Source organism: Penicillium argentinense (genome assembly GCF_028826775.1).
Source record: "Penicillium argentinense strain IBT 30761 chromosome Unknown utg000003l_segment0_segment0, whole genome shotgun sequence".
NCBI classification, from domain to species: domain Eukaryota; kingdom Fungi; phylum Ascomycota; class Eurotiomycetes; order Eurotiales; family Aspergillaceae; genus Penicillium; species Penicillium argentinense.
Window position 1 is genome coordinate 462,073 of NW_026622662.1, and position 23,068 is coordinate 485,140.

The 23,068-nt window shown below is 50.4% G+C and overlaps 7 protein-coding genes across 7 annotated transcripts; 5 read left to right on the forward strand and 2 right to left on the reverse strand.

Moving 5' to 3' along the window:
* Positions 1–363: 363 nt before the first annotated feature.
* Positions 364–1,962, forward strand: N7532_002329 (putative sugar transporter; the record flags this gene model as incomplete). Its single annotated transcript, XM_056614823.1, has 1 exon — positions 364–1,962. The coding sequence occupies one exon, from the start codon at positions 364–366 to the stop codon at positions 1,960–1,962; it is 1,599 nt and encodes a 532-aa protein (XP_056477795.1).
* A 768-nt stretch (positions 1,963–2,730) lies between these two features.
* Positions 2,731–3,065, forward strand: N7532_002330 (uncharacterized protein; the record flags this gene model as incomplete). The annotated part of the gene is made up of 2 exons (XM_056614824.1): positions 2,731–2,752; positions 2,809–3,065. 2 exons carry the CDS (start codon positions 2,731–2,733, stop codon positions 3,063–3,065), a joined length of 279 nt encoding a protein of 92 aa, XP_056477796.1.
* Positions 3,066–6,872: 3,807 nt separating this feature from the next.
* Positions 6,873–8,328, forward strand: N7532_002331 (TDT family transporter; the record flags this gene model as incomplete). Its single annotated transcript, XM_056614825.1, has 5 exons — positions 6,873–7,006; positions 7,058–7,426; positions 7,495–7,791; positions 7,849–8,134; positions 8,185–8,328. 5 exons carry the CDS (start codon positions 6,873–6,875, stop codon positions 8,326–8,328), a joined length of 1,230 nt encoding a protein of 409 aa, XP_056477797.1.
* Positions 8,329–9,072: 744 nt separating this feature from the next.
* N7532_002332 (uncharacterized protein) lies at positions 9,073–12,102 on the forward strand (the record flags this gene model as incomplete). Its single annotated transcript, XM_056614826.1, has 1 exon — positions 9,073–12,102. The coding sequence occupies one exon, from the start codon at positions 9,073–9,075 to the stop codon at positions 12,100–12,102; it is 3,030 nt and encodes a 1,009-aa protein (XP_056477798.1).
* Positions 12,103–13,958: 1,856 nt separating this feature from the next.
* Positions 13,959–15,621, forward strand: N7532_002333 (uncharacterized protein; the record flags this gene model as incomplete). The annotated part of the gene is made up of 4 exons (XM_056614827.1): positions 13,959–14,177; positions 14,235–14,377; positions 14,427–15,474; positions 15,538–15,621. 4 exons carry the CDS (start codon positions 13,959–13,961, stop codon positions 15,619–15,621), a joined length of 1,494 nt encoding a protein of 497 aa, XP_056477799.1.
* A 190-nt stretch (positions 15,622–15,811) lies between these two features.
* N7532_002334 (uncharacterized protein) lies at positions 15,812–17,587 on the reverse strand (the record flags this gene model as incomplete). The annotated part of the gene is made up of 1 exon (XM_056614828.1): positions 15,812–17,587. The coding sequence occupies one exon, from the start codon at positions 17,585–17,587 to the stop codon at positions 15,812–15,814; it is 1,776 nt and encodes a 591-aa protein (XP_056477800.1).
* Positions 17,588–20,080: 2,493 nt separating this feature from the next.
* N7532_002335 (Zn(II)2Cys6 transcription factor) lies at positions 20,081–22,734 on the reverse strand (the record flags this gene model as incomplete). Its single annotated transcript, XM_056614829.1, has 3 exons — positions 20,081–21,329; positions 21,388–22,078; positions 22,131–22,734. Coding segments are annotated over 3 exons (2,544 nt in total), but the record flags the coding sequence as incomplete, so codon positions are not given.
* Positions 22,735–23,068: the final 334 nt, after the last annotated feature.

A 23,068-nucleotide genomic window follows, 5' to 3' on the forward strand; every position in this document is an offset into this window, starting at 1 on the left:
AATGTTTAGTATCATGTGACTTCTCAATCAAGGCAAGGCCTTCGCCGCTGATCTCCGCGAGCAACTGAGGTCCCCATTTGCCCCATTGAATAACCACAACATTATTGCAACTCCTTCACGAAGATGAAAACTAACCGGTCGATCACGCCATGCCACGCGCCAATCGAGCACGCGGAATCCGCAGGCCTCCACCGCCATAAACTTTGCGGGGCAACCGGGCCTTCCTGATTCGCGCCTGTTGATGAGGATTCCAGCGATTCTCGCGCAAGGGATTCAACGTTGCACTCAGCTGTGCAGCGCAGCTGGCGCCCGAAGACACTATCGACACGAAGGTAGCTCTATAAAGAGCGCATTTCAATCAACATGTCGAGCTCATTCAAATACCACTCCCTACGCAGCTCCAGCCCTGACGCCATGGAGGCAACAGACTCCACCTCCACCTCCGCCCCCAAATCGCCAAATCCCGAATCCCTTCCTATCGCCGAGCAGCTCCAGCCCGCAACGGATGATGACCTCGACGCGACCTACCGCGCCAAAGCGGACGTGCTGAACCGTGCGATCCAGGAGATCGGCATGGGCCGGTACCAGTGGCAGCTTTTTGTGGTGATCGGGTTCGGCTGGGCGAGCGATAATCTCTGGCCGATCGTGACGTCGCTTGTCCTCACGCCGTTGACATATGAGTTTGGAGTCGCGAAGCCGCCGCTTCTCACATTGGCGCAGAATATTGGGCTGTTGATCGGGGCTGTGTTTTGGGGCTTTGGGTGTGATATTTTCGGTCGGCGGTGGGCGTTTAATCTCACCATCGGCATCACGGCCGTGTTTGGGTTGGTCGCGGCTGGATCGCCAAATTTTGGGGCTGCTTGTGGCTTTGCGGCGCTATGGTCTCTTGGTGTTGGAGGTAATCTGCCTGTGGATTCGGCTATATTCCTGGAGTTCTTGCCAGGCTCGCATCAGTATCTCTTGACGATTTTGTCGATTGACTGGGCGTTTGCGCAGTTGTTGGGTAATCTAATTGCTTGGCCTCTACTGGGAAACATGACCTGCGGATCGGAGGAAAGATGCACCAGAGATGGGAACATGGGATGGCGGTATTTCCTCATCGCTATGGGCGGACTAGCCATGCTGATGTTCATCTCGCGATTTGTCTTCTTCACCATATACGAATCGCCAAAATACCTAATGGGCAAAGGCCGGAATCAAGAAGCAGTGCAAGTCGTGCACGAGGTAGCGCGACGAAACGGCAAAACCTCGACCCTGACTCCAGACGACCTAGACCGACTCGACGAAAGCCAGTCGCACGGCTACACCGCAGCGAATATCGTCCGACAACGGCTCGAGAAGCTGAAATTGGGCCATATCCGCGCATTGTTCGACACGCCTAAACGAGCCTTCTCCACCACCCTGATCATCCTTGTCTGGGCCTTTATCGGTCTCGGATTCCCACTATACAACGCCTTCCTTCCCTACATCCAGCAAGCGCGTGGCGCAGAGTTCGGCGACGGATCAACCTACATCACCTACCGCAATTCGCTTATTATCGCGACGATGGGTATCCCCGGTTGTCTCCTCGGCGGACTACTGGTCGAACTACCCAATTTTGGAAGAAAGGGTGCACTGTCACTTTCAACTGCATTGACGGGCGCATTCCTCCTCGCCTCAACCACAGCAACAACCTCAAATTCTCTGCTAGGCTGGAACTGCGCATTCAACTTCATGAGCAGTCTCATGTACGCCGTGTTGTATGCCTACACTCCCGAAATCTTCCTAACAAAAGACCGCGGAACAGGCAACGCCCTAACGGCCTCCGCGAACCGAGTCTTCGGCATCATGGCACCCATCATCGCCATGTTCGCGAACCTGGAGACCGCCGCACCGGTATATGTGAGCGGCGCCCTCTTCATCGCAGCCGGTGTTTTGGTCGTCTTCATGCCTTACGAGTCACGGGGAAAAGCGAGTCTGTGAAGATCCTGTACTGTACAAAGATACTACATTAGAGACCAACTACAAAAGCAGACATATCTCTAAACAAAAATAGAAAGCATCCAGCTTCGCTGAGATAATCCTGATTGGAGTATTCAGATCGCGCATGGACCGTGGCACACCTGCGCCGCTGCCCCACCGTTAATATAAAACACTTCGAATAAACCTGGCCGATCCACTCAAACAAGTATGGGGTTGCAAATGATGTCATGCCGCGAAACAGGCGTCAGCGAAACATTGAGTACACCCAGCATACTACTCAAGCCTTCTAGGACGACGTTATACCCTATCGCAACGATCAATCTATCAAAGTTAAAGCACAAACACAGACCAACGAGCCCTCGAATCCTTCCCACTGGCGTGTGGCTAAGGCGAAAATCCACCCAATCGCAGCTCGATTAGCCGAGCAATCCCTGATAATGAGATCAAGAGCTGTGGAAACCCACCGTGTCACTACGTCAGGAGATGTCTAATTGGCTGGTGGATGTGGTGTCTGGCATGATAGGCTTATGCGGGGATTTGATTTGACGTGACGCGCGTGGTTGTGGCAGATTGGCATTTGCATATGACAGTGTGGCGCGGTTGTACGTATTATATCATACCTGATCCAGGACTTGGGAGGTATATAAGGGTGTTGGGATGGAGGGGCTTTGGTTTCTCACAATATCGCATACTGCTTCATTAAAACTACAGCCTCAATACTTTCAGCTCAATACTCCTTGACAGCTACAAACTCGATTAGAGTCAAAAATGTCCCAAGATAACAACAACAGTTCGTGCCTCCCATCCTTGCTTCTTACCATCACTAACCACCCTTCAACACTATAGACGGCGGCCTCCTTGGGGGACTCACCGACACACTCGGCAAGACAGTCGGCGGCGTAACCAACACCGCTGGCGGCGTGGTCGGCGGATTGGGTAACACACTCGGCGGCGCAACCGAAGGCCTCGGAAAGACCGTTTCCGGTGCCACCGAGGGTCTGGGAAATACGACTAAGGGTGTCGGGCAGGGAGTGCAGGATGGGGTGCAGAGTGTTGGTGGGAAGGACCAGACTGCTGAGAACCCGCTTGGGTTGAACCGGTAGATGCTGGGTTTGAAGCCGGAGGGCTTGTAGCTTTGATGTTGTCTTCGTTTTTCCCCTTGTATATTTACGACTCATGGAATGATTATCTTATTCTTTTCCTCTATGTATGTCTTAATGAATACAGCCAATAAATAGCTCTGTGATTGATGCTGCTATGTCTTCAACTAGTTCCAGCTGCAAAAAAAGTCTTCTCTGAAACCCTAAACCTAGTGTATTTATCCGTCATCTATATTTATCTTATGTCACCAGGCTCCAAGCATAATATACACGGAGCATCCCACTCTAGCTCCCAATCTATTTCCGACACCATTTCCGAAGTAGCCACCCAATACTCCCAATCCACAATATAACCCAGGCAAATAAGCAGATTAGCCAAGATGATCAATAATCATGATATGTTGATATCATTTTTTAGACTCTGAGTCGTAGACAATACTTTTCTTCGACACGTTATAATGGTATAAGCCACACGCAATCACCTCCTTGGATATAACAGATATCAGTTTGATCAAGAAGTCAGAGCTGTGGCATTATCACTAAGGGAAATAACTTACAGCCAAGCTGCGTTAGAAGTCTCCCTGATTTCGTCTCGCTCTTCTGGAGGAAGGAATCCCTGCATAAACAATGAAGAACCCTGGACAACTTTGGGAGCCAGGTACCCGTTCCATCAAAATGTACTCTAGGTACCCACCAGGGATCTGGTCATTTTCGCCTCACTTTCCGGACATATGAGCATAGAGTTTTGGCGTGCATGAACATGTTGCAATCCTCAGCAACTCCAAAGCTGCGATCTCTTACTTCAAGTAATAGCTTCGATCCGGTGCTGCTGCTTATTGGGCCCGAGATTCCAGAGATTCGAACTTTGTTGTGCCTCTAAAGCACCACCTAGGTATGAGACATTTGAAAAGCCCAGGAGGGGGTGTCTTACGAGACAATGGGGGTGTGGCTCTATTAGGATTACTCTTCTACGCTCCCATAGTGAAGCCATGGCGGCAATCACACGTATAATAGTGTCAATTATGAATGCACAGTCAACAAGTCCTTAAGTAGGTATACTTGATATAGTAATCATAATATCCCTAACGCGATAACTTCAACAACACTCTACTGCTGTGGGCTATAACAGAATATCCAAACTCGTCCCACTCCAAAAAAACCCCCCAAAATTTGCCACCAATAAGAGCGCATCTATCATTGACTTACACTTCATAATTGAGCATCAAAACGAAGTAACCATTGTATACGTTATGGTGATATATTCGAGTCACCCCCATCCGGTGATAGAGAACCAATTTCGTGATAAATGAAGATTCATCACATGTGATGCCTAGTGTAAGAGCTTTCCCTGAGCGGCTAAGTGGCGTCACAGCTAAATGGAGAGCAGAAACGGAGTGTTCGCCTCTATTTCAGATTATACTGTCAGTAAGATCTATCACAAAGTGGTCTATCGTGTCTATCAAAGCAAGAACACAGGTTAGGAGAGAGGGGATAACCACAGCTCTAGAGACACGACCATCAAATAGCCCAACCAGACGTGGATTACCCATAACAGCTCTTCTTGAAAACAAACTCGAAAATCCAGACAGGGATGAAACTAATAATCCAGGGAGTCAAGTATACCTCTACTCAAATAACCAACCTGCGTTCCGACCTGAGAGACTAAGCGACGGACAATAGTCTGTATATAATATTTGTTATTCGCATTGGATTTGGAGTTGACGTCCTTAAAATGGGCAGCGACGCTCACCCTCTCTAGACATCATTATCCGGTACCTTTTTTTCCCCAATAGCTCAGAAAAACAAGGTAACAAGGGTTTTACAAACAAGATGACTGTTAGGCCTATCACTGGTGCAGATGTTGTCTATGGTAGATTTCCGGACCTCGTTCTGGGAAGGAAAAAGCCCAATTCGGTCACAACCCAAAAGGATCGTCTCGCAGCTTGGAAAATTGGGAAAGCTTCGAGACAGATGTTTGGATAACTCTAGATATTTCGACAATCATCTTCAAGACACGCAACTTGGGGTTGTCTCTCGCCATGGCAACTTGGCCCTGGAAAGAGAGTTAAAAACGGTGCGGAAATAATCAATCCATCGTTAGAAGATTTGTGCAGAAACTGGGTCATCCCATGAATGGCTATCTTTCAGGAATGCCTCGAGCAACATATCAGCTTTGGCGATTTTAAGATATATGACCAGCAGAACCTATCAAGTACCTGGAATAAGGCTCCTGACCTCGCCATCCTTGACAAAATGGATGGTCTTTCTTTTTTTGGCGAGACCAAAACTCGTTAAGGATGCACAGTATAAATGTGGAAGACGCCGGAGGTGACGATGAAAATTTTTTGGAATTTTGTCTAGGTGTATATGTTCATTCAATCAGTAGTTCACAAGTGTCGTGAACGCCAATCTGCATGGGAATTTCTAGGTCAGATAATTCAATACATGCACGGCTGAAATTGAAGTATGGGCTCCTCATAAAATATAATGAGACCATCTTTCTCAAGCAAGAGAAGTACCCTCACGAGGACCGGTTGATGGTGTGGTATTTCTCTGGGATTAAGCACGATGCATTTGGAGGCGAAAGTGTTGGGATACCCCGGAGTTCCCGGCATTACAATTCGGGTCATGGAATAGTCCACTTTCGAGAAGGTCTCCTTTGATTTTTTTCAACTTGCCTTTGAACAGCCCGCTACGGATATCACAGAGCCACTTGAAAGACGCATAGCACCCAAAGCAGCAAAGAGAAGATATCGGCTACTACGGGAAGAGCAAAAGCAATAACCAAACGAGGATGAATTCTTGGGTACGGGCTTTACCAATATGAAGATCAACGAGAATGAATAAATCTTCAACTTCAGAAAGACTACAATCACAGAATGACCACAAGATGAAAGATCATGGACAGTAATTGTTGGTATCACCAGCTAGGTACTGTGTACACAGTTAAGTGGACAGTGTGTATGCTCCAAATCAAAAGTCAATTGATTCCTGTTGATAGATGTAGATGCTCAGTCTAGTTGGAAAACACCCCTAGATCCCACACGCCGGCCTTCGGCGGTCACAACACCGGGGCCACAGCCCAGCGCAAGAATGCGTACACCAAGCAAGGGATGTTATCAATCGGTCGCTAGCAGTGGGTCTCAGCCAGTTTGTCCTGACAGGAGAATATATCCCGACAGCAATGTTAGATCGAAGTCTTTGGTGGAACATCTCTCTCATCTAACATGTGGCACCGTGATCGGAAGACGAAGATGAACGCCAATCGTCAGACCGAGTCCAGCATGCTACCAAATGTATACTCCCATGTTCTGATACGCGTGGACTGGAACGATGGGAGCACAGTATGCCGACCGCTCCTCATTCGATGATTTGGAAATGGAAGAGACGAAGGAATTGACAACGGAAACTGTTTGTGTTTTTGTTCGTTTGCAATGTTTTCTTCAGGAATTGCCAATTCGTCTGAGATTTTCTGCTGTTCTGATTTATCCGAGCTTGTTATGTTGTTTGGATGTATTGTCGCAATTGCACTAGTATATTTTTATTCCCTCGTCCAAAGCCGAAAGCGGCGAAGTAAAATACGTCCCGAAAATGTGGAGAATCCCGACGACGGGAACCCGATGCGTATCTCCATTGCGTGCCGAAGCAGCCGAGGCATCTCGTAATCTCGGCCGACAACACTTCGAGTCATACTACGCAAGGATTTCAACAATTTTCCAGGCAGTCTCGCTCACTTTCTCCCGCACTTTCAATGCACAAGATTCCCACTGATTTTTGCCAGAACGGACCCTTCCGCGGCATTTGATCGTGATGGCTGATACGCTGCGACAGGGCGCAGAGTCGCCACACGAGTCCAGCCCAGCGTCATCTTCGCCCATTCAAAGGCCATGCATCGCGAAACACGACCATGGGTGGAGGAGAGTCGTTCTCAACTTTACACCATCGTGAGTGTGTCCGCCACGTTTCTCTCGGATAGTTATCTTGACTTCTCTCAGCTGGTTCTCCGTCACAATGGGGACGGGTATCGTCTCGATTCTACTCTATAACCTTCCCTACAATGGAATATGGCTCTATTGGATCTCAGTGGTTATATTCGCACTGAACGTTCTCTTCTTCGCACTGGGATTTATTATCAGCATTCTGCGATACACATTGTATCCTGAGGTCTTCAAGGTGATGATCACACATCCGGTTCAGTCTATGTTTATGGGGGCCTTTCCGATGGGCCTTGCGACGATCATCAATATGTTTTGCTTCGTCTGTGTCCCGCACTGGGGCGATTGGGCGCGGTATTTTGCGTGGGGTCTTTGGATCTTCGACGCGGTAATTTCCGTGATGACGGCCTTGTCGCTGCCTTTTGTCTTGTAAGATCATATCTGTTACTCTTTTCAAGATTCTTAATTGTTTTGACACGTTGTTAACTGAAATTAAGGATGGCCAAAGGAAGTGAAACGCACCTGTCCTCCATGACAGCGGTATGGCTTCTGCCCATCGTCAGCTCTATCGTTGCAGCCTCATCAGGGGCAGTCGTCGCGGGAATACTTCCCAATGATCAGTACGCCCTGTGGACGCTGATCACCAGTTATGTTCTATGGGGAATGGGTCTACCCCTTGCGTTGATGGTGATGGTGATTTATCTGATGCGGTTGACACTCCACAAGTTGCCACCAAAGGCCGTGATCGTGAGTGTCTTTCTTCCGCTGGGCCCACTGGGACAGGGTGGATATGGGTGAGCATCTCCCGATGCATAGCGCTATCTCTTTATCATTTCTAATAATTTCTACAGTGCAATGAAGCTAGGACAAGGAGCCCAACTGATCTTCCCCAAGACAAATACGCTTGAGCAATCTTCCGGCCCAATATTTTACACACTGGGTTTTCTGATCGCGCTGATCTTATGGTCGTTCGGGCTTGTCTGGCTGTTTTTCGCAACCGCCTCGATCGCTCGATCGAAGAATTTCCCGTTTAATATTGGCTGGTGGGGCTTTACATTCCCGCTAGGGGTATTTGCGGCGAGCACAGTGCAAATGGGGAGTGAGCTGCCTTCTAAATTTTTCAATATTCTAGGAACCGTCAGTACCTCTCAGAAACATCCGGACGAATCAAAACTGACAGGCTGCAGGTTATTTCATTATTTGTGGTTGTGCTTTGGGGTATTGTCAGCTTGGGCACACTGCGCGGGGTTGTTTCTGGAAAGCTGTTCCATGCGCCGTGCCTGGCAGATCTTCGGATGGAAGAAGAGAAGGATATGAACAAAGCGGCGTAAATATTTATTTCAAGATAAACTCTTTCATCTCATCCGCTTGGACACTGTACTAGCAGTACGTCCTGTTACTGAAGTATGGCCTAATTTAGATGGCTGTCACCCCAGACCCGCTCACGTGATGTGGAGACTGAATTTATTTTTTTAATTTTTTTTTCTTCCCATCGAGAGATCCAGCCCAGCGTCATCCACTTTGGTCTCTTGTGCCGCTTCGTGTGTCCCTCCCATCAGGGCCCCTGTCTGCCCCGTCGGACTGCCCTTCTTTTCCCCCAGCCCGCTCCCCCTCGCCTTCGTGTTTTCCCTCCTCCCCCTGAATCGCCCGTCGTGTGCGCCGCTGCTGATTTTCCAATTTGCACTGACGGCCGCCCCCGGCGCCCGTAGCCGCTAATCCTGTTTGGGCGGTATTCCCCGATCGGGTATCCGTTGTTGCCTTACTGCCTTTCTGCCGCCTCGCCTGGCTGCCTTGTTGCCTTATTGCCTTTCTGCCTAACCGCCTGAGGCGGTGCGGAACAACAAAACACGCGGCGCGCCCCAGCCGTCGCAAGTGTGTCGCTCGTTGGCGATTGTCGCGCGACGACGGCCCCATTTTGGCAGTTCTCGCGGATCAGTCCTCACGGGGACGTTCAGTCGACCCAGCTCATTGGAAAGAGTGGTGATCGCATGGATCGCATACATTAATTCGAGAAAATATCGAGTGATCTTCGATTTGCCGCTTACGGCAGACCTCAAAGGAACACATCACCAAAGATGATGGGATACGGGGGTCAACCCTTTCATCCCCAGCAATCGCAGCAGCAACAGCAACAGCAACAACAACAGCCACATCAGCCTCAGCAGGCCCACCAATCGTCCCAAGCGCAGCATCCGCTGGGTCCCCAGCGTCCGCAGCATGGCCCATCTCCATCGCTAGGCACGACGCCAAATCTGTCGCAGCATGGCAGCCCTTATACTGGGAACAAACCCTTGTTCCGGGGGCAGCCGCAGCAGAACTTTACTGCCGCACAATCGCCGGATATGCGCAAGATGGCCCCGACGTCGGGCCCACTCGCGGGGTATCCGCCCACGACCAGCTTCACGCAATTCCCGGGGCATTTTACCCCGCATGGTTCGCCGGATATGATGGGTCGAAGCCAAGATCCGATGGCCTTGCAAAACCTGCAGAACATGCAGCGCGGGTATAGTCTGGCACATCTTCGCCAGCCGCCAGGAATGAGCCCTTCAGCCATGCCACATGGTCAAGGCATGAATGTCTCATCTCCGCAGCAGCCATTGAATCGGCTACCTCATTCAGGTGTGCAGCAGCGAGAGAGCCATTCATCCGCGAGTCCCTCGATGGCAAGCCCTTCTATGTTTGCTGTCAACCAACAACGACAATCACATTCGCAACCGCAATCTCCGCAGCAGACCCAACAGCATTTACAGCAGAGGCAGCAACAATATCAGCAGCAGCAGAAGCAAATGCATCAGCAACAACAACAAATGTTGGAGCAGCAGCAGGCTCAGCAGCGACTCGAGCAACAGCAACGCCTTGAACATCAACAGCGGATTGAACAGCAACAGCAACGAATTGAGCAACAACAACGCGCTGAGAAGGCTCGTGCTGAGCAACAGCGCCTGGAACAGCAACGTGCTGAGCAGAAACGCCTAGAACAACAACGAGTTGAACAGCAGCAGCAAATGATAGAGCAGCAGCGATTGGAGCAACAACGGCTGGAACAACAACGGTTGGAGCAGCAGCGGTTAGAGCAGCAACGATTGGAACAGCAACGGCTAGAACAGCAGCGTCTAGAACAGCAACGGTTGGAACAGCAGCGACAGGAGCAAGAGCGTTTGGAGCAGCAAAAGCAGCTGGAACAGAAGAAGCTGGAGCAGCAGCGTCTTGAACAAAAACGTGCGGAACAGCAACGCCTGGAACAGCAGCGTTTGGAACAGCAAAAGCAACATCTGGAGCAACAGAGGCTTCAGAAACTGCAACAACAGCAAGCTCAACATTCATTCCACCAGACTTCGTTTCAGCACCACCCGCAGACCCAATTCAATCACTACCAGCCAGCTCAGACCCAAAATCACTTCCAGCAGCACCAGCAACAGCAGCCACAGCAACAACCTCAGTTCACTCAGCCTCCCCAACAGCCTCGCCAACATCAGTTTACCCCAACGCAATTTCACCATTACCAGCCACCTTCCCAGTCATCGCAGCCACCGGCGGAGCAGCCTACAATAAGGCCTTTCATGCCACCGCCCAGCCAACCTCCACCCAATCAACCACCTGTTGCGAATTCCAATGTCCATTCGGATGCGAAGGTCAAGGTCGAGCCAAGAAGCCCTGCTCCAAAGAAGAAGTCAAAACCGCGCGCGTCTGGAGTAAGCAAAGCCCAAGCCGCATATCAGCATTCCTTCCAAGCAGTGCCTCCTGTCCCTGCACCTGCTCCGGCATCCACTCCTGCCCCTGCTTCATCTCTGCCGGCGCCGATTCCTCCGGCCAATGCAACCCCGACAAAACAGCCAAATGGTCACCACCAGTTCTCTGCGGTTTCGAGTACGAACTCCGGAACAACAGAGACTCCAACGCCTCGCCGCAAACGAGGGCGTCCGCGCAAGGAAGAAGTTGCTGCTAGAGCCGCCGCCGCCGCCGCGCATGCCGCCGCCACTGGCCAGCCTATCCCAACATCACATCCCGGCCAAGTCTCATTCGGGCCGAATATGACACCCAGTGCGCCAATTCCCGGCACAAGTACCGCCCAAACTCCCATCATCGGTCCGGACGGAACTCCTTTGCCTTTGAAGCGGAAGCGTGGGCGGCCTCGCAAGGCTGATCAGATTGCTTGGGCTCAGGCTACAGGTCAACCGTTGCCACCACCGAAGCCAAAGAAGCCAGCTGTTCGCAAGCCTGGTACAGGTCGGCCTCGGGGAAGACCTCGGAAAGCCGATGTGGCTGCTGCTGCTGCCGCGGCTGCGGCTGCAGGCAACACGGATCAGCAACCTGGGTCTACGATATCACAGCCGACTCAAAATCCAGATGCAAATGCGGCCCCGAAGCGCCCAGCGCCAGCAGAGGATGAATCACGGAAACGTCCTTGCCCGACTCCGTCATATCCCCAAACAGGCCAACAGCATATGTCAATGATGCAAGGTCAGCAAACGATGCAAGTTCAGCCGCAGCAACCGCAGCAACCGCAGCAGCACCAACAGCTTCAACAACAACAACATCAACAGCAGCGCCAATCAAATCCTCCACAAGGCCGCCAATCAATAACCCCTCAAAGCCAGCCGCATATGCATCCAGGTCTATCGTCGCACTCGAGTTTGTCATTCATCTCCCCACAAGCTCCGAACATGTCGCTCCCGCAGCAAGGACAATATCTGCCACCGCAACCGGGCCAAGAACGCCTGGCCCCGAGTCCACACATGCAGCAGCAACAACAAGCTCAGCACCGACAATCGCATCAGCAGGGACTGCCGCAACCAGGCCAGCCTCTCATGCCACAAACGCAAATGCACCAACCGCCTGCTCAGCGACCTACACCCTCTCAGCAATACATGCAAATGCCACCAATGCACAGCCTGCAACAACAACAACAACAACAACAACAACCCTTCCGCACACACACACCCGCCCAGCAACCTCAAAAACCACCACAAAACCGGCCCCAAGGGCCGCCGCAACCGCAGTCACACCCCCAGGCCCTATCTCAATCCCCGGCCCCACCGCGCCCTGCACCCCAATACCAACACCAACACACCTTCCAGGTCCAGCTCCAACCCCAGCCGACCTAGAAGTATTTTCTGTCTAGGTATATTGCCACCGGTACCTCATTCGATACCCAAACCGTGCGAACGATCCTGTCCATATATCTTCCTTGACGTTGTTTCGGCGTTCTCGCTCTGCTTTGTTTTCCACTGCATCGATTCCCGGAAACTCTCCCAATATTCCCAAACTGCTTTATATCCGCATATCTACATCGCATGTCCACCTTTCATCGGCGGCCTCGTCGAGGTACATCCAGCGGCGTTTTGCGTGTCTTTTGTCGGTATGATGTTTGATCTTCTTGTTTTGGGTGTGATACATATATTTAATGCAGTAGTACATATTAATAATTAAGGCTTATACCTGCATATCTTCTTGTTCTTTTCGTTCCTTCTGTCTCAGCTTGTGGTCCTCGAACACTCTGTTCTGGCATTGCTTGAAGGAACAAGGGCGTATCTGCTAACTCACTGATACACTCTGTCCAGCTCGGGTCATGGTATGAGCAAATCAACACTTATGATTGCTCGGCCACCCTGCGTAGTGTACCGACCTCTGCCAGCAACAGTCCCGCACTAATGCAACCCCATACGGTGCAATTTCCAGGTCGTCGGAACACATGTGATTCGTCCAACGTCAGCCTTGTCAACAGCTCGGTATTAACCCAGTGCAACTATCGTTGAGTGTGACTTGGAAGTCGTCAGTCTGATCAACATCCATCACCAGAATCAGCTGGCAGGACCATCAGTCTCCGAGAAGTAACGGATTTGCTGGCATCCCACGCTAATGCACGGCGGCTACGCTAAATCAAAAGCGAGAAGAAAGTCCCTGTGTGTTTTGACCAAGAGCAGTGCCGAGCGGATGATGTATACAGGGTAATTCTATCAAGTCAATCATTCTTCTTGAAGTGCACTGCGTCATGCTGCCCTAAAACGCCGAGCAGCTGAAAAATGAATATCTTACCAGATCAATTACGCACAAAATAAAAGCAAACACAATCTCACAGAATCTCTGAAGCATGAGGTATTAATCCACTCAATTGCGGTGAGCCACAGTGGGCAATGGGAAAGGCCCGCTTCACTATGGGACCCAACTTCTCGATCCAGGTACGATTTCCATCTGCCTGAATGCCTTAACGCAGAATTGGGGCATATGATGGTTATCTTTAACCATTTCTGGCCTGGTAGCCGAGCGGGATCCCCGCAACAGGCAAATGATCGCAAGGACAGTAGAGCGGTGGAGTTCCTCGATATGCCCACATAGAAAAGCTTCGAAAGCTGTGACTTTTGAGGTGGCCTATCAGTGAAAGCTGGGGGAGGGGGTATATTATTACTCGATATGGCTACCGCTCATCGGAAGGTGTGGGTTGTGAGGTCACAGGTCCTCGTTCCTCTATTTTCAGCGAAGGTAGGCAGATGAGTCGAATCTTTTGAATCCTAATTACCAGGTCAAACGTGTGGCTTATCATGGTCTTCTCGGCTACTTCGGCTTGAGTCAATGAGGAGTGATCAAATGGTTCTTGGTTTTTCGGTTATGTGGGGTAACCAACATACTACAAGTTATCTACCGGCCCCTTTCTTCCCAATTTCATTTACAACAGACCGGATCTCATTGATGCCCGTTCTACTGTGAGTGTCACATCGAATGAAGGATTCTTTCATCTCAGCACTTTCTACGCTCTCCTGCCGACTTCTTGATACATCCCCAACGCAGCCCGTATCCTCGTCTATTGCAGCAATTGATGGTAGATGTTCGATCTCATGCTGAACTAACGCTGAAAAGTTCACATTTACCCAACAATTCCGCCCAGACGCAATACCGCATACACAAGCGTATCTTCAGACCGAACCGTCGATAAATTCACGTAACGCGCCAACCAACAGGAGAGATGGATCACGACTCTGTATTCGAATCACGACCCTTGCCCCAAGCAGAAGAAAAAGTCATCAAGCCCCAAGACCTTCATCTCAAGAACGGAAAGCCCCCTTGCGACTACGACGCCGCGACCATGGCAGAAACGGGCTCTCTCATGACTAACAATCTCGGCGATCAAATTGTTCTGAGCAACGAAGATACCATCAACTACCGAACATGCAGTTGGCAGATGGTAATTACTTTGATACAATCGCAGTAATGAGTGAGTTTCAACTAATGTGAAGTTTAGACAGCCGCTTTGCTCTTCTCTGAGTATATCTGTATAGCTATCATGTCATTTCCATGGTCCTACTCGGTACTCGGTCTCATCCCGGGCCTTTTGTGTACCGTGGTTATCGCAATGATTGTCCTGTACACTTCATTAACTATCTGGTATGCTGCCTTTTTTTTAGGATCTCTCAGCTCTTTCTAATTCTACCAGGCGATTCTGCCTGAGACACCCCGAAGTTCGAGACGTCTGCGACATAAGCAAGATCCTCTTTTTCGACTCAGATATTGTCTGGTACATCGCCGCAGCCATGTTCCTCCTGAACAACACCTTCATCCAAGCACTACACTGCCTCGTCGGGGCCGAGTATCTAAACACTGTCGCAGGCCAACCATTCTGCACAGTAGCACTCGCCATGATAACAGCAATCATCTCATTCATCTGCTCTCTCCCCCGCACATTCAGCACCTTATCAAAAATAGGCACATTCTCCGCCATCGCCACCTTCCTCTCAATATTACTATCGATAATCTTCGCCGGTATCCAAGACCACCCCTATGGCTGGACTGAAGAAAAAGGCGACCCGATGATCCTCAACTTCCCAGCACCTGGCACAACATTCGTGCAAGGCCTCAGCGCATTCCTGAATATAAGCTTCACATTCATCGGCCAGATCACACTACCCAGCTTCATCTCCGAAATGAAAGAGCCGCACGATTTTTGGAAGTCTCTCGCAGCGGTGACAGTTGCGGAAATAATCCTCTTCACCATCGTTGGGGCCCTTGTTTACGTTTTCGTCGGAAATCAGTACATCACTTCGCCAGCCTTCGGCTCACTGGGCAACGACGTCTTCATGAAAGTCTCGTTTTCATTCATGGTTCCGACACTTATCTTCCTCGGTGTTCTATATGCATCTGTCTCCGCTCGGTTCATTTTCTTCCGCATGTTCGAGGGGACTCGGCACAAGACTAATCATACTGTTTTTGGGTGGGCCTGTTGGTCGGGTATTCTGCTCTTCCTTTGGATTGTGGCTTGGGTGATTGCGGAGGTGATTCCGTTCTTCACGAATTTGCTTTCCATTATGAGTGCTATCTTCGGGTCCTATTTTGGATTTATTCTATGGGGGTGGGCCTGGATTCGGATGCTGTATTCGGATCATCCTAATCTCACGAAGAAGCAGGGTCTTCGGCATTGGGTGGAGCTGCTCTTCAACGGCATTATTATTTTGATTGGGCTTTTCTTCCTTGGGCCTGGGACATATGTAAGTTTCACGAACGTCAGATCTTGTTTCGATCCACATTGCTGACCAATCTCTTTCTTTTAGGCATCCGTGCAATCGGTACTCGACAGTTACAAGGAAGGTGGTTTTGACTCAGCGTTCTCGTGTGCGAGTAATGGCCTCCACTGATTGTCGTGACGGATCAGCTACTGATATTACTTTGTGTCTATTGCTACTATACAGCAGCTACATGCGTTACGCATTCACTAAAACTAACATCAAAAATATTTGATTCTTCATCGTAAAAGTAGCATCACTATATGCACGGAAAATTCTAATCCAATATGAACAGCAGAATGAAATCACCACCAATCTATCTTCACTCCTTGTTAAAGCAAGGTAACCAAGCATCCAAAGCCTTACTGAAAAGAGTAACACCCTGATACATAGGCGAGCTCTTATTACTCATGCTTCCCTTCTGATCATCAAAGTCAGAAACATGAACCTGACCAGGGTACACCCAGCCAAACGCAGTACCCTCCTCAGGAGCAGTATGGCACTTGGGCACATCTTGAACAATCTTGCGCTCAGGGGACCCGTAGTTTGTATCCTGGCTGGCGACAGAGAATCCTCTCCAGGGGTCATATTGACCATTGGTGAACATGACATGGGTTGGGTTCATCTTCCAGCCCCCGTACTTGTTGATTTTGGAGACGTCAGGCTCACCGTGGAAGATCTTCGGGTTGAACTCGAGACCGTCAACGATCTCCGTTGTGCGCTCAGCGGTCCAGTTGGAGTACCGGCTAACAATGGAAATATTGGCAGGGTTTGAGCCCTGGAAATCACCCAGCGCAGTTGCGACAATCCAATACCAGGCCTGGGTATCCGCGTTGGGGTCGACTTGAACCTTCTTGGTTGTCCCATCGTCGGCGCCGGCGCTGGAGCTCTCTTGTTTAAGCATTGCTAGGTACACCTCATACTGATAGCGACGGGTTCCATAGATCAGGGCTTCCAGGGCAACGGACGGGCTATAGACTTCGGCAATTCCATCTGGGTGGAGCTTTCCAGTGCCAGGGTTGCTCAGAATCTTTTCCTCGCGGTTGGTGTGGTTGAAGGCTCTGGCAGATGGATCGTAGCGTTCCATATGACGGCAGACAATATCCACAGTTCCAGCAGGTCCTTCGTACTGGAAAGCAGTCGACTCACTAGCACCAAAGCCAGCCTGCAAGAGGCTGGCGAGGCGACTGCGCTGATAGGTGGTAGCCTCCGAGATGTCATATGAAGAGTTCAGACCTTGCGTAGTTGCTTCGGCGACGTAGAGCAGTTTCTGTAGCTCCACAAAGGCCTTCTTGCCGTACTTGCCGTCCATTATATCATCGGCGTGGTTGATGGCCGCGATCCAGTCGCTTCGACAAGGCTCTGATATCGACCGCTCGATGGTATTGTAGTAGGCAGATCCATCCAGACGGCTCTCAACGGGAGCAGATGAGGCCCACGAGGCGTAGAAAGTCTTCGGGTTACGCTGACGGACGAAGGCAGCACGGGACCCGGGGTAGGAGCCACCGATGAAGATCCATGGGGTATGTTCAGCAGTGAGAGGGTAGTCGATGTGAGAAAGGCGGAAGTGGTGGGCGAAGTAGACGGCGTCTTCGAGGGCTTGGTCGATCGTGAGGTATTCGTAGCTGTCGGGGGCATTCACCGGCTGATGGGTGCAGTCATCGCCAGCTTGGTAGCAACCCCAGGGATCGGTGATTGATCCGTTGTTCATGGCAAGAGGGAACGGAAGACTTGTACCGAAGTACCTGTGCTCCCATGCAATCGCGATACCGTGGTATTTCCTCGTCAGTTGCATAACAGAGGACTGGCCGTAGGTTTCGGCAATTGTGGAGGCCGCGCTTTCAGGGTCAAGTCCTGACTCTCCCGCGTCGTAGAGGAAGACAGGACCTCCGTGTTCATAGTATGTATCGTTGACATAGTACCGGTTAGGGAAGGTGCGGTGGTCCGATTTATTGAAATGGTCGATGGGCATGCGGATGTACCGCGGGACGGAAGCGCTGATGGAGCCGGAGGACTTTTTGGATAGACGCGAGGCATCGACTCCAATGGCCGTGGTCAGGAGGGCGAGTGTAGAAAGAAAAGAAAATGCACCTCGCATTGTGATCGGAGATGAGGCAACTGTGCTCTACCAACAATGACAATGCATTGGGAATTCTCCGCTTTATACCGTTAGGCTGCCCTACGAGATCTCGAGAGGTGAATATAGCTGATAATTACTGTGGGGACGTGATCGTCGCCACTAACGTGGTACAGCCTTGTTCAGTCTCAAGTGCGAGGCCTAGCCTCTGCTCTGATTTGCCAACGCCCGGGCTATTTTCAGCCAGTCTGGCTTGCGGCTGCTTCTGCCCCATATGCTCCCATCATTTCTCCAAGCAGCTATCCCAGCCTTGTTGCTCCTTGAAGATCTTTCGACAGGAACGGAAATATTATAAACTAGCTGAGCAGGAGGAATAGGGGTCGAAGGGACAATCTTGGGTAAGCTTTGCTATGGCAGTTGCCTAATCGTGAGGCATGTTGCAATTCTTTAATATACTTCATTCTATATTGACCTGATGGTGCAAAACTCTGAGTAGCGTAGCATCCGTTGAAAGTCCACCGTGAGCACAGACGGTCTCCGTTTAGGCATAAACATAGTGCTTGCCCTGCCCAGATTTACTGAGGATATGCATACACGAGAAACAACTCATCGGACATGAGTTTCGCAGGTCCTTCCTCTCAGAGCCTCAGCCTTGCGCTCGCACACACTTCCACAAAAAGGCGTGCGAAGAAATCCCGGCAGCAGTGGCACTTGACCGTCGCAGTTCTTCGATTCATGTCTATAAGTCCATTTCCATTCTGGTTCGAAGGCACGTGTACTTGGTTCCGAGGCGATTGATTATTATTCATCGTTCGCGCTCCGGTCCATTCAGGGTTCATTCAGTATCCATGGCAGAGTTTGGGGTTAGACGTGGCCCCCACACGGCCGGTGGAGCCTATTTGGGGGGCTTAGCAAAGGGTTCGAATGATGGTCCCCATGGATGCTCAAAAAATATTCTCATTTTGTTTCCAATATATTACTGTGGATACTACCCTCGCTGCCTAGCGCAGGGAGTCGGGATCAATGTGCTTGTTTTGAAGCAGCCGGGATGGAATGGTTGCTAGACATCATTCATTCCGAACCGTGAGCCGGTAAATAGACACAGAAAATGCCGATACATCCATCCCTTGGCATATTTTGCTAGTCAAAGAAGCAATTCTATCTTATCACTAAAGCCATGACGTTTTGCTGCATTTCTTTGTGCCATTTTTAGCAGCCATCACCCGGGTGCTCCCCCATAACACACCCTGCAGGCACTAACCCGCAAACATAGCTGGGTAAGCCCACCCGATCTCCGGTCTCCCCTATGCTGAATAAGGTATCGAGTACACAGCCTCAAAATCCACTTCTAATTGATAAAAAAGCGAGTGCAAATAAGCACATTACCAAAGTTTAGACTTGACCGCGATCGAAAACAAACAGCGCCCGACAAAAATACGAGTCGAACACAGCCCCCACAGAGCTGAACAATGCCGCCCCAAAAACCACCTCACACCTCACACCACGGTATTACCGGGGTTGAACTTAGTTCTTCGGCAATCTACCCTGACAGAGCTACAGTTTACGTGCATGAAACTGGGGGCTTAATGTCTGCGAATGAGCTTGGTAGTAGATTCGCCGTTCGGGCATCCTGGTTGGAATGAAACTTAAGTTGATCCCGGATGTCAGGGACTTGAAACAAGATGTCAGCTGTCAAATGTTTCATGTTTATATGGGTTGATTTGAAGCGTACTCTATTCGACGTTTGCTATTTTTCGGAACAACAAGTTGGTATATTTTGTTGAGGTTCCAGGATAAGGCACCGAATTGATGCCTCATTCCCAACCTCTGCCGGCATGCCTGTCCAGGGAAACCGGAGGCACTGAGCTTGATATACGCTTCAAGCTCTCTTGCCACCATTATATTCTACATTCGGGAGATCTTCATGGAAGAACCCCGATCGAGACCGATTATGAGGGATTTACTACTCAGGGGCTTGCCGCCCGTTCAGGGATAAATACCCCCGGAAGTCAAGTTCAAGTTCTGTCAATTCCATCAAGGTCCATAGTCTAGCAGGCCCTTATTCAATATTTAGTGCTTCGTCGTAGACTATCTCAACATATTTTACAACACTAGATGAATTGAGATAAAAGTAGATACACTTGTTCCGAATATATATATCATCGCATCACAAAAGCATAAAAAATTGTCTAGCACAAAGCCTAGTATCAACATATCACATCAGGGCAAAAGGCAAAGTTAAAATCGATGATTCTCAATCTAAAGCAACACCGAAGCACCATCTACCAAATCCATATAGACAACCTAAAGAACTGAAACCCCGGTACCCAAACCAAGCACACATTAAACGCAACGCTAATCATGTTCAGCCATTTATGTATCACATCACATCTCGTGAACATAACTAATAAGTACAATGATTGTAGGTGCCATCCGACAACCCAACAATCCACCAACACCAACACAACATCAACGCAGGCGACCCTAATCAAAATAACACGGCTCCCCACCCACCCCCTCAAAATCCACCAACTCATCCAAACCCCCCATCCGATCCTCCTCATTACCGGGCCCACCAACAAGCGTCTCCGCACTCGGCCAATCCTCAAGATCAAGAATGAGACCGGGCGCAATCTTTCGAATAACACTATCACACAACAAAAACGCCCTGCGGGCAGCCGGATCCAAGGATGCCATGGCATGGATCCAAGAAAGCGCCTTCCGGACCTCTGCAATAGCGATGTTCAAATCCGCCGCGAGAAGCGGGAGGGTAGGTTTTAGATCCAGGGGTACGTCCTTCTGTGTTGAGGAGAGGCGTGCAATGCTGGGGTTTTGCGGGGGCGAGGCGAAGGAGCAGTATGATAGGCCCAGGAGGAGGGCGGTTGTAGCCTGCATCAGGAAATGGAGGACGCTCCACCAGGGCGTCATGTGGACTAGCCAGGATTCATCTGGTTCCTTTGGAAGGACTGAGATGAGCGAGCAGGCAGCCTGTAGACAGGTTGTCGCGAGTTCGGTGCGAAATTTTGCATGGCGTGAAGGCTCGGCGGGCGTCGTACCCGGGGAGGGAGAGCCCGAGGGTATGGAATGGGTTTGTGTCAGACAAGGTCTGGAGAGGGTAATTCGGGCGGAGTAGTAGTTCATTGCGAGACAGACGCGTTCGCGGGCATAGGGGATAGATTCATCGTCCAGGTTTGGAATGATCTGCCAGGGCCCCGCATCGGGCGGGTTGAATTGGTAGCTGGGGTGAATCTTGGATCGCCAGCGATCCATGCGTGAGCCGTACTTTTGCAATCTGTATTCAGTTTGGCTGGTTCCTTCGCGAAGGCCCTCGATGCTGTAAATTTTGTTCAGGACGGCTTGGGCGATGAGGGTCAAATCAACCAGGTGGAAGAAGAAGAGGGCGGGACAAGGTTCGTGCGTTTTTATCCAGGTGGTTTTTTTCTTCCGCTCCATGTGTGATTCAAAGAGCGTGGGGCGAAGCTGACTTTCGCGAAATTTGGAATTTTGCAATAGGTCCTGGATCTCTGGGTCGTCAAAGGATTCCTCTTCTACGGGGAGTGGAGGTGGTACTGAGCAGAGGCTTTCGCCTACGCCCGATGCCCGGCCGTGCATTGATGTGAGCAGGTGTTCGAGAATGTATATGGACCACCAGAGTCGACTGCGGGCTTCTTTCGAGCCATCGTGGAGGCGGTAATCTGTGTGGCGCAGGTTGATTCCGAGGGAAAGCGCGGAGCGCAGCGCCATACTCGAGAATTTCGAGGCCCTGGTTTCGTCAATATTGTTGATCACAGTTGATCACAAGATCATGATAATACACATACCGGTTGATCTGCCCCAGATAAAGCAGGTAAAGAGACACGAGGAACTCAAGTTGGATTTGCTGCAAGTCGGTATGCTCAAATAGCACATTCTCATCGAAAACCAGCTTCCGAACTCGAGTCAAGAAAATCAAATCGTTATGCTGGGAACTCTTCGCCGGATTCGCAAGTCGACAGTGACGGCATCCAATGGCAAAAACCATATTGAGAATTCCCAGCCATTTTCGCGGTGGCTTTGACGACATCTCCACGAATTGTCGATACTGCGCCGTGAAGGTCTGTCGTCGGATAGCCGGAAATGACGGGTGGATATGCGTAAAGAATCGTTGGAAGTATTCGTCGGCCACCACACGCGGTGGCACAGCAAAGGCATCAGATTCGTCAAGGTGCGGTATTTGCAGGTCGTCCAGATGATAGTTCATCATCGCGATGGGAATGTCACGCGTCAATTTCCGAGTGGCTCTAGGCGTCCCAAGCGGTACAGGCGTAATGGGGGAGAGTGTTGACGAGATCGATTCGCGTTCCACATTATCTTCCAATCGTTGCATCCAGACAACCTCCGAGTTCTTGCCGTAAAATCCAGCCGCGCGGGCATTCTCGTCTCGGTTCAGATCCTCGTCCACCTTGTCAAGATCTTGGAGCGAGCCGACCGAGGAATCCGAGTTTGTTGCATCTTCTCCTGGGGACTTGCCATCTTGAGACTGCTCATACTGTTTACAATGGTCAAATTTACCGATCAAAAAAACGTTGTGGTGGTGTCGTCGAGTTGCGGGAATGCAAGGTTGGGTTCATATTGTCGTCACTTACTCTTAGCGCTTTTCGGATCCTGCGCGCTGTTGGTTCGTCCGAGTCCCCCTCGAGGGAGCGTAGCAGGTGTTCATATCGATGGACCTTTTTCGTCATGGACGCGAGTTCTTTCTTATCTCTTACGCGCTTGGCATCGCCATATATGCATTCGCTGTTGTTGTAAGCGCATGGGCCACAGGGCGTTTCGCCATCGCATTTGATTTTGCGTTGTCGGCAGGGCTCGCATGCCTTTGCTGAGCGCCGACGGCCGCGATGGGTGCTTGGCGGAGCCAGGCGAGGGATCGCGATCTTGTTGGCGCGCGGATTGGAAAGGTCAATTTGACCCTGGGCTGGCACTGTTGACGCGGCGGCGGGGTCAGGCTGTCGAATATTGGGGTTCATCGGCTTAGACGGCGAAATGGGATGAGCGCCAGTATGAGAAGGTTCCAAATGGGTGTTTTGTAGTACAGATGCGCCGGGGCTTAAAGGCGAGAAAGTCATGTCTGCAATGCTCGGGTCAGTTGGGGGACTTTGGTGTCCCCCACTGTCCCGGCGGTTGATCATTGAGGTAAATGAACAGGGTGGCGGTATAAACCGGTATTTCACACTGATGATCGAATTTCGTTGGAAAGAGTAACTTGAAATCGGAGGCGATTTGATCGCGTGCGTCAGTCATTCATCGCGAATTTGGTTGACAATGGAGCGAACGAAGAACTTCTTCGTTCGGGGTTGGGATGCTCGCATAATTATTTTCAAGTCGGTCCACGGTGCCATCTTTCGGTGACCCTCTTAATTTTTCAGCATGATGCCCCTCGACCGCGGGGATGTTGCTATAGCTCCCGAGACGGCTTGCTGGGTCGAGTGGGTCGAAGGTCGAAATAAGAATGATGAGAGGCCA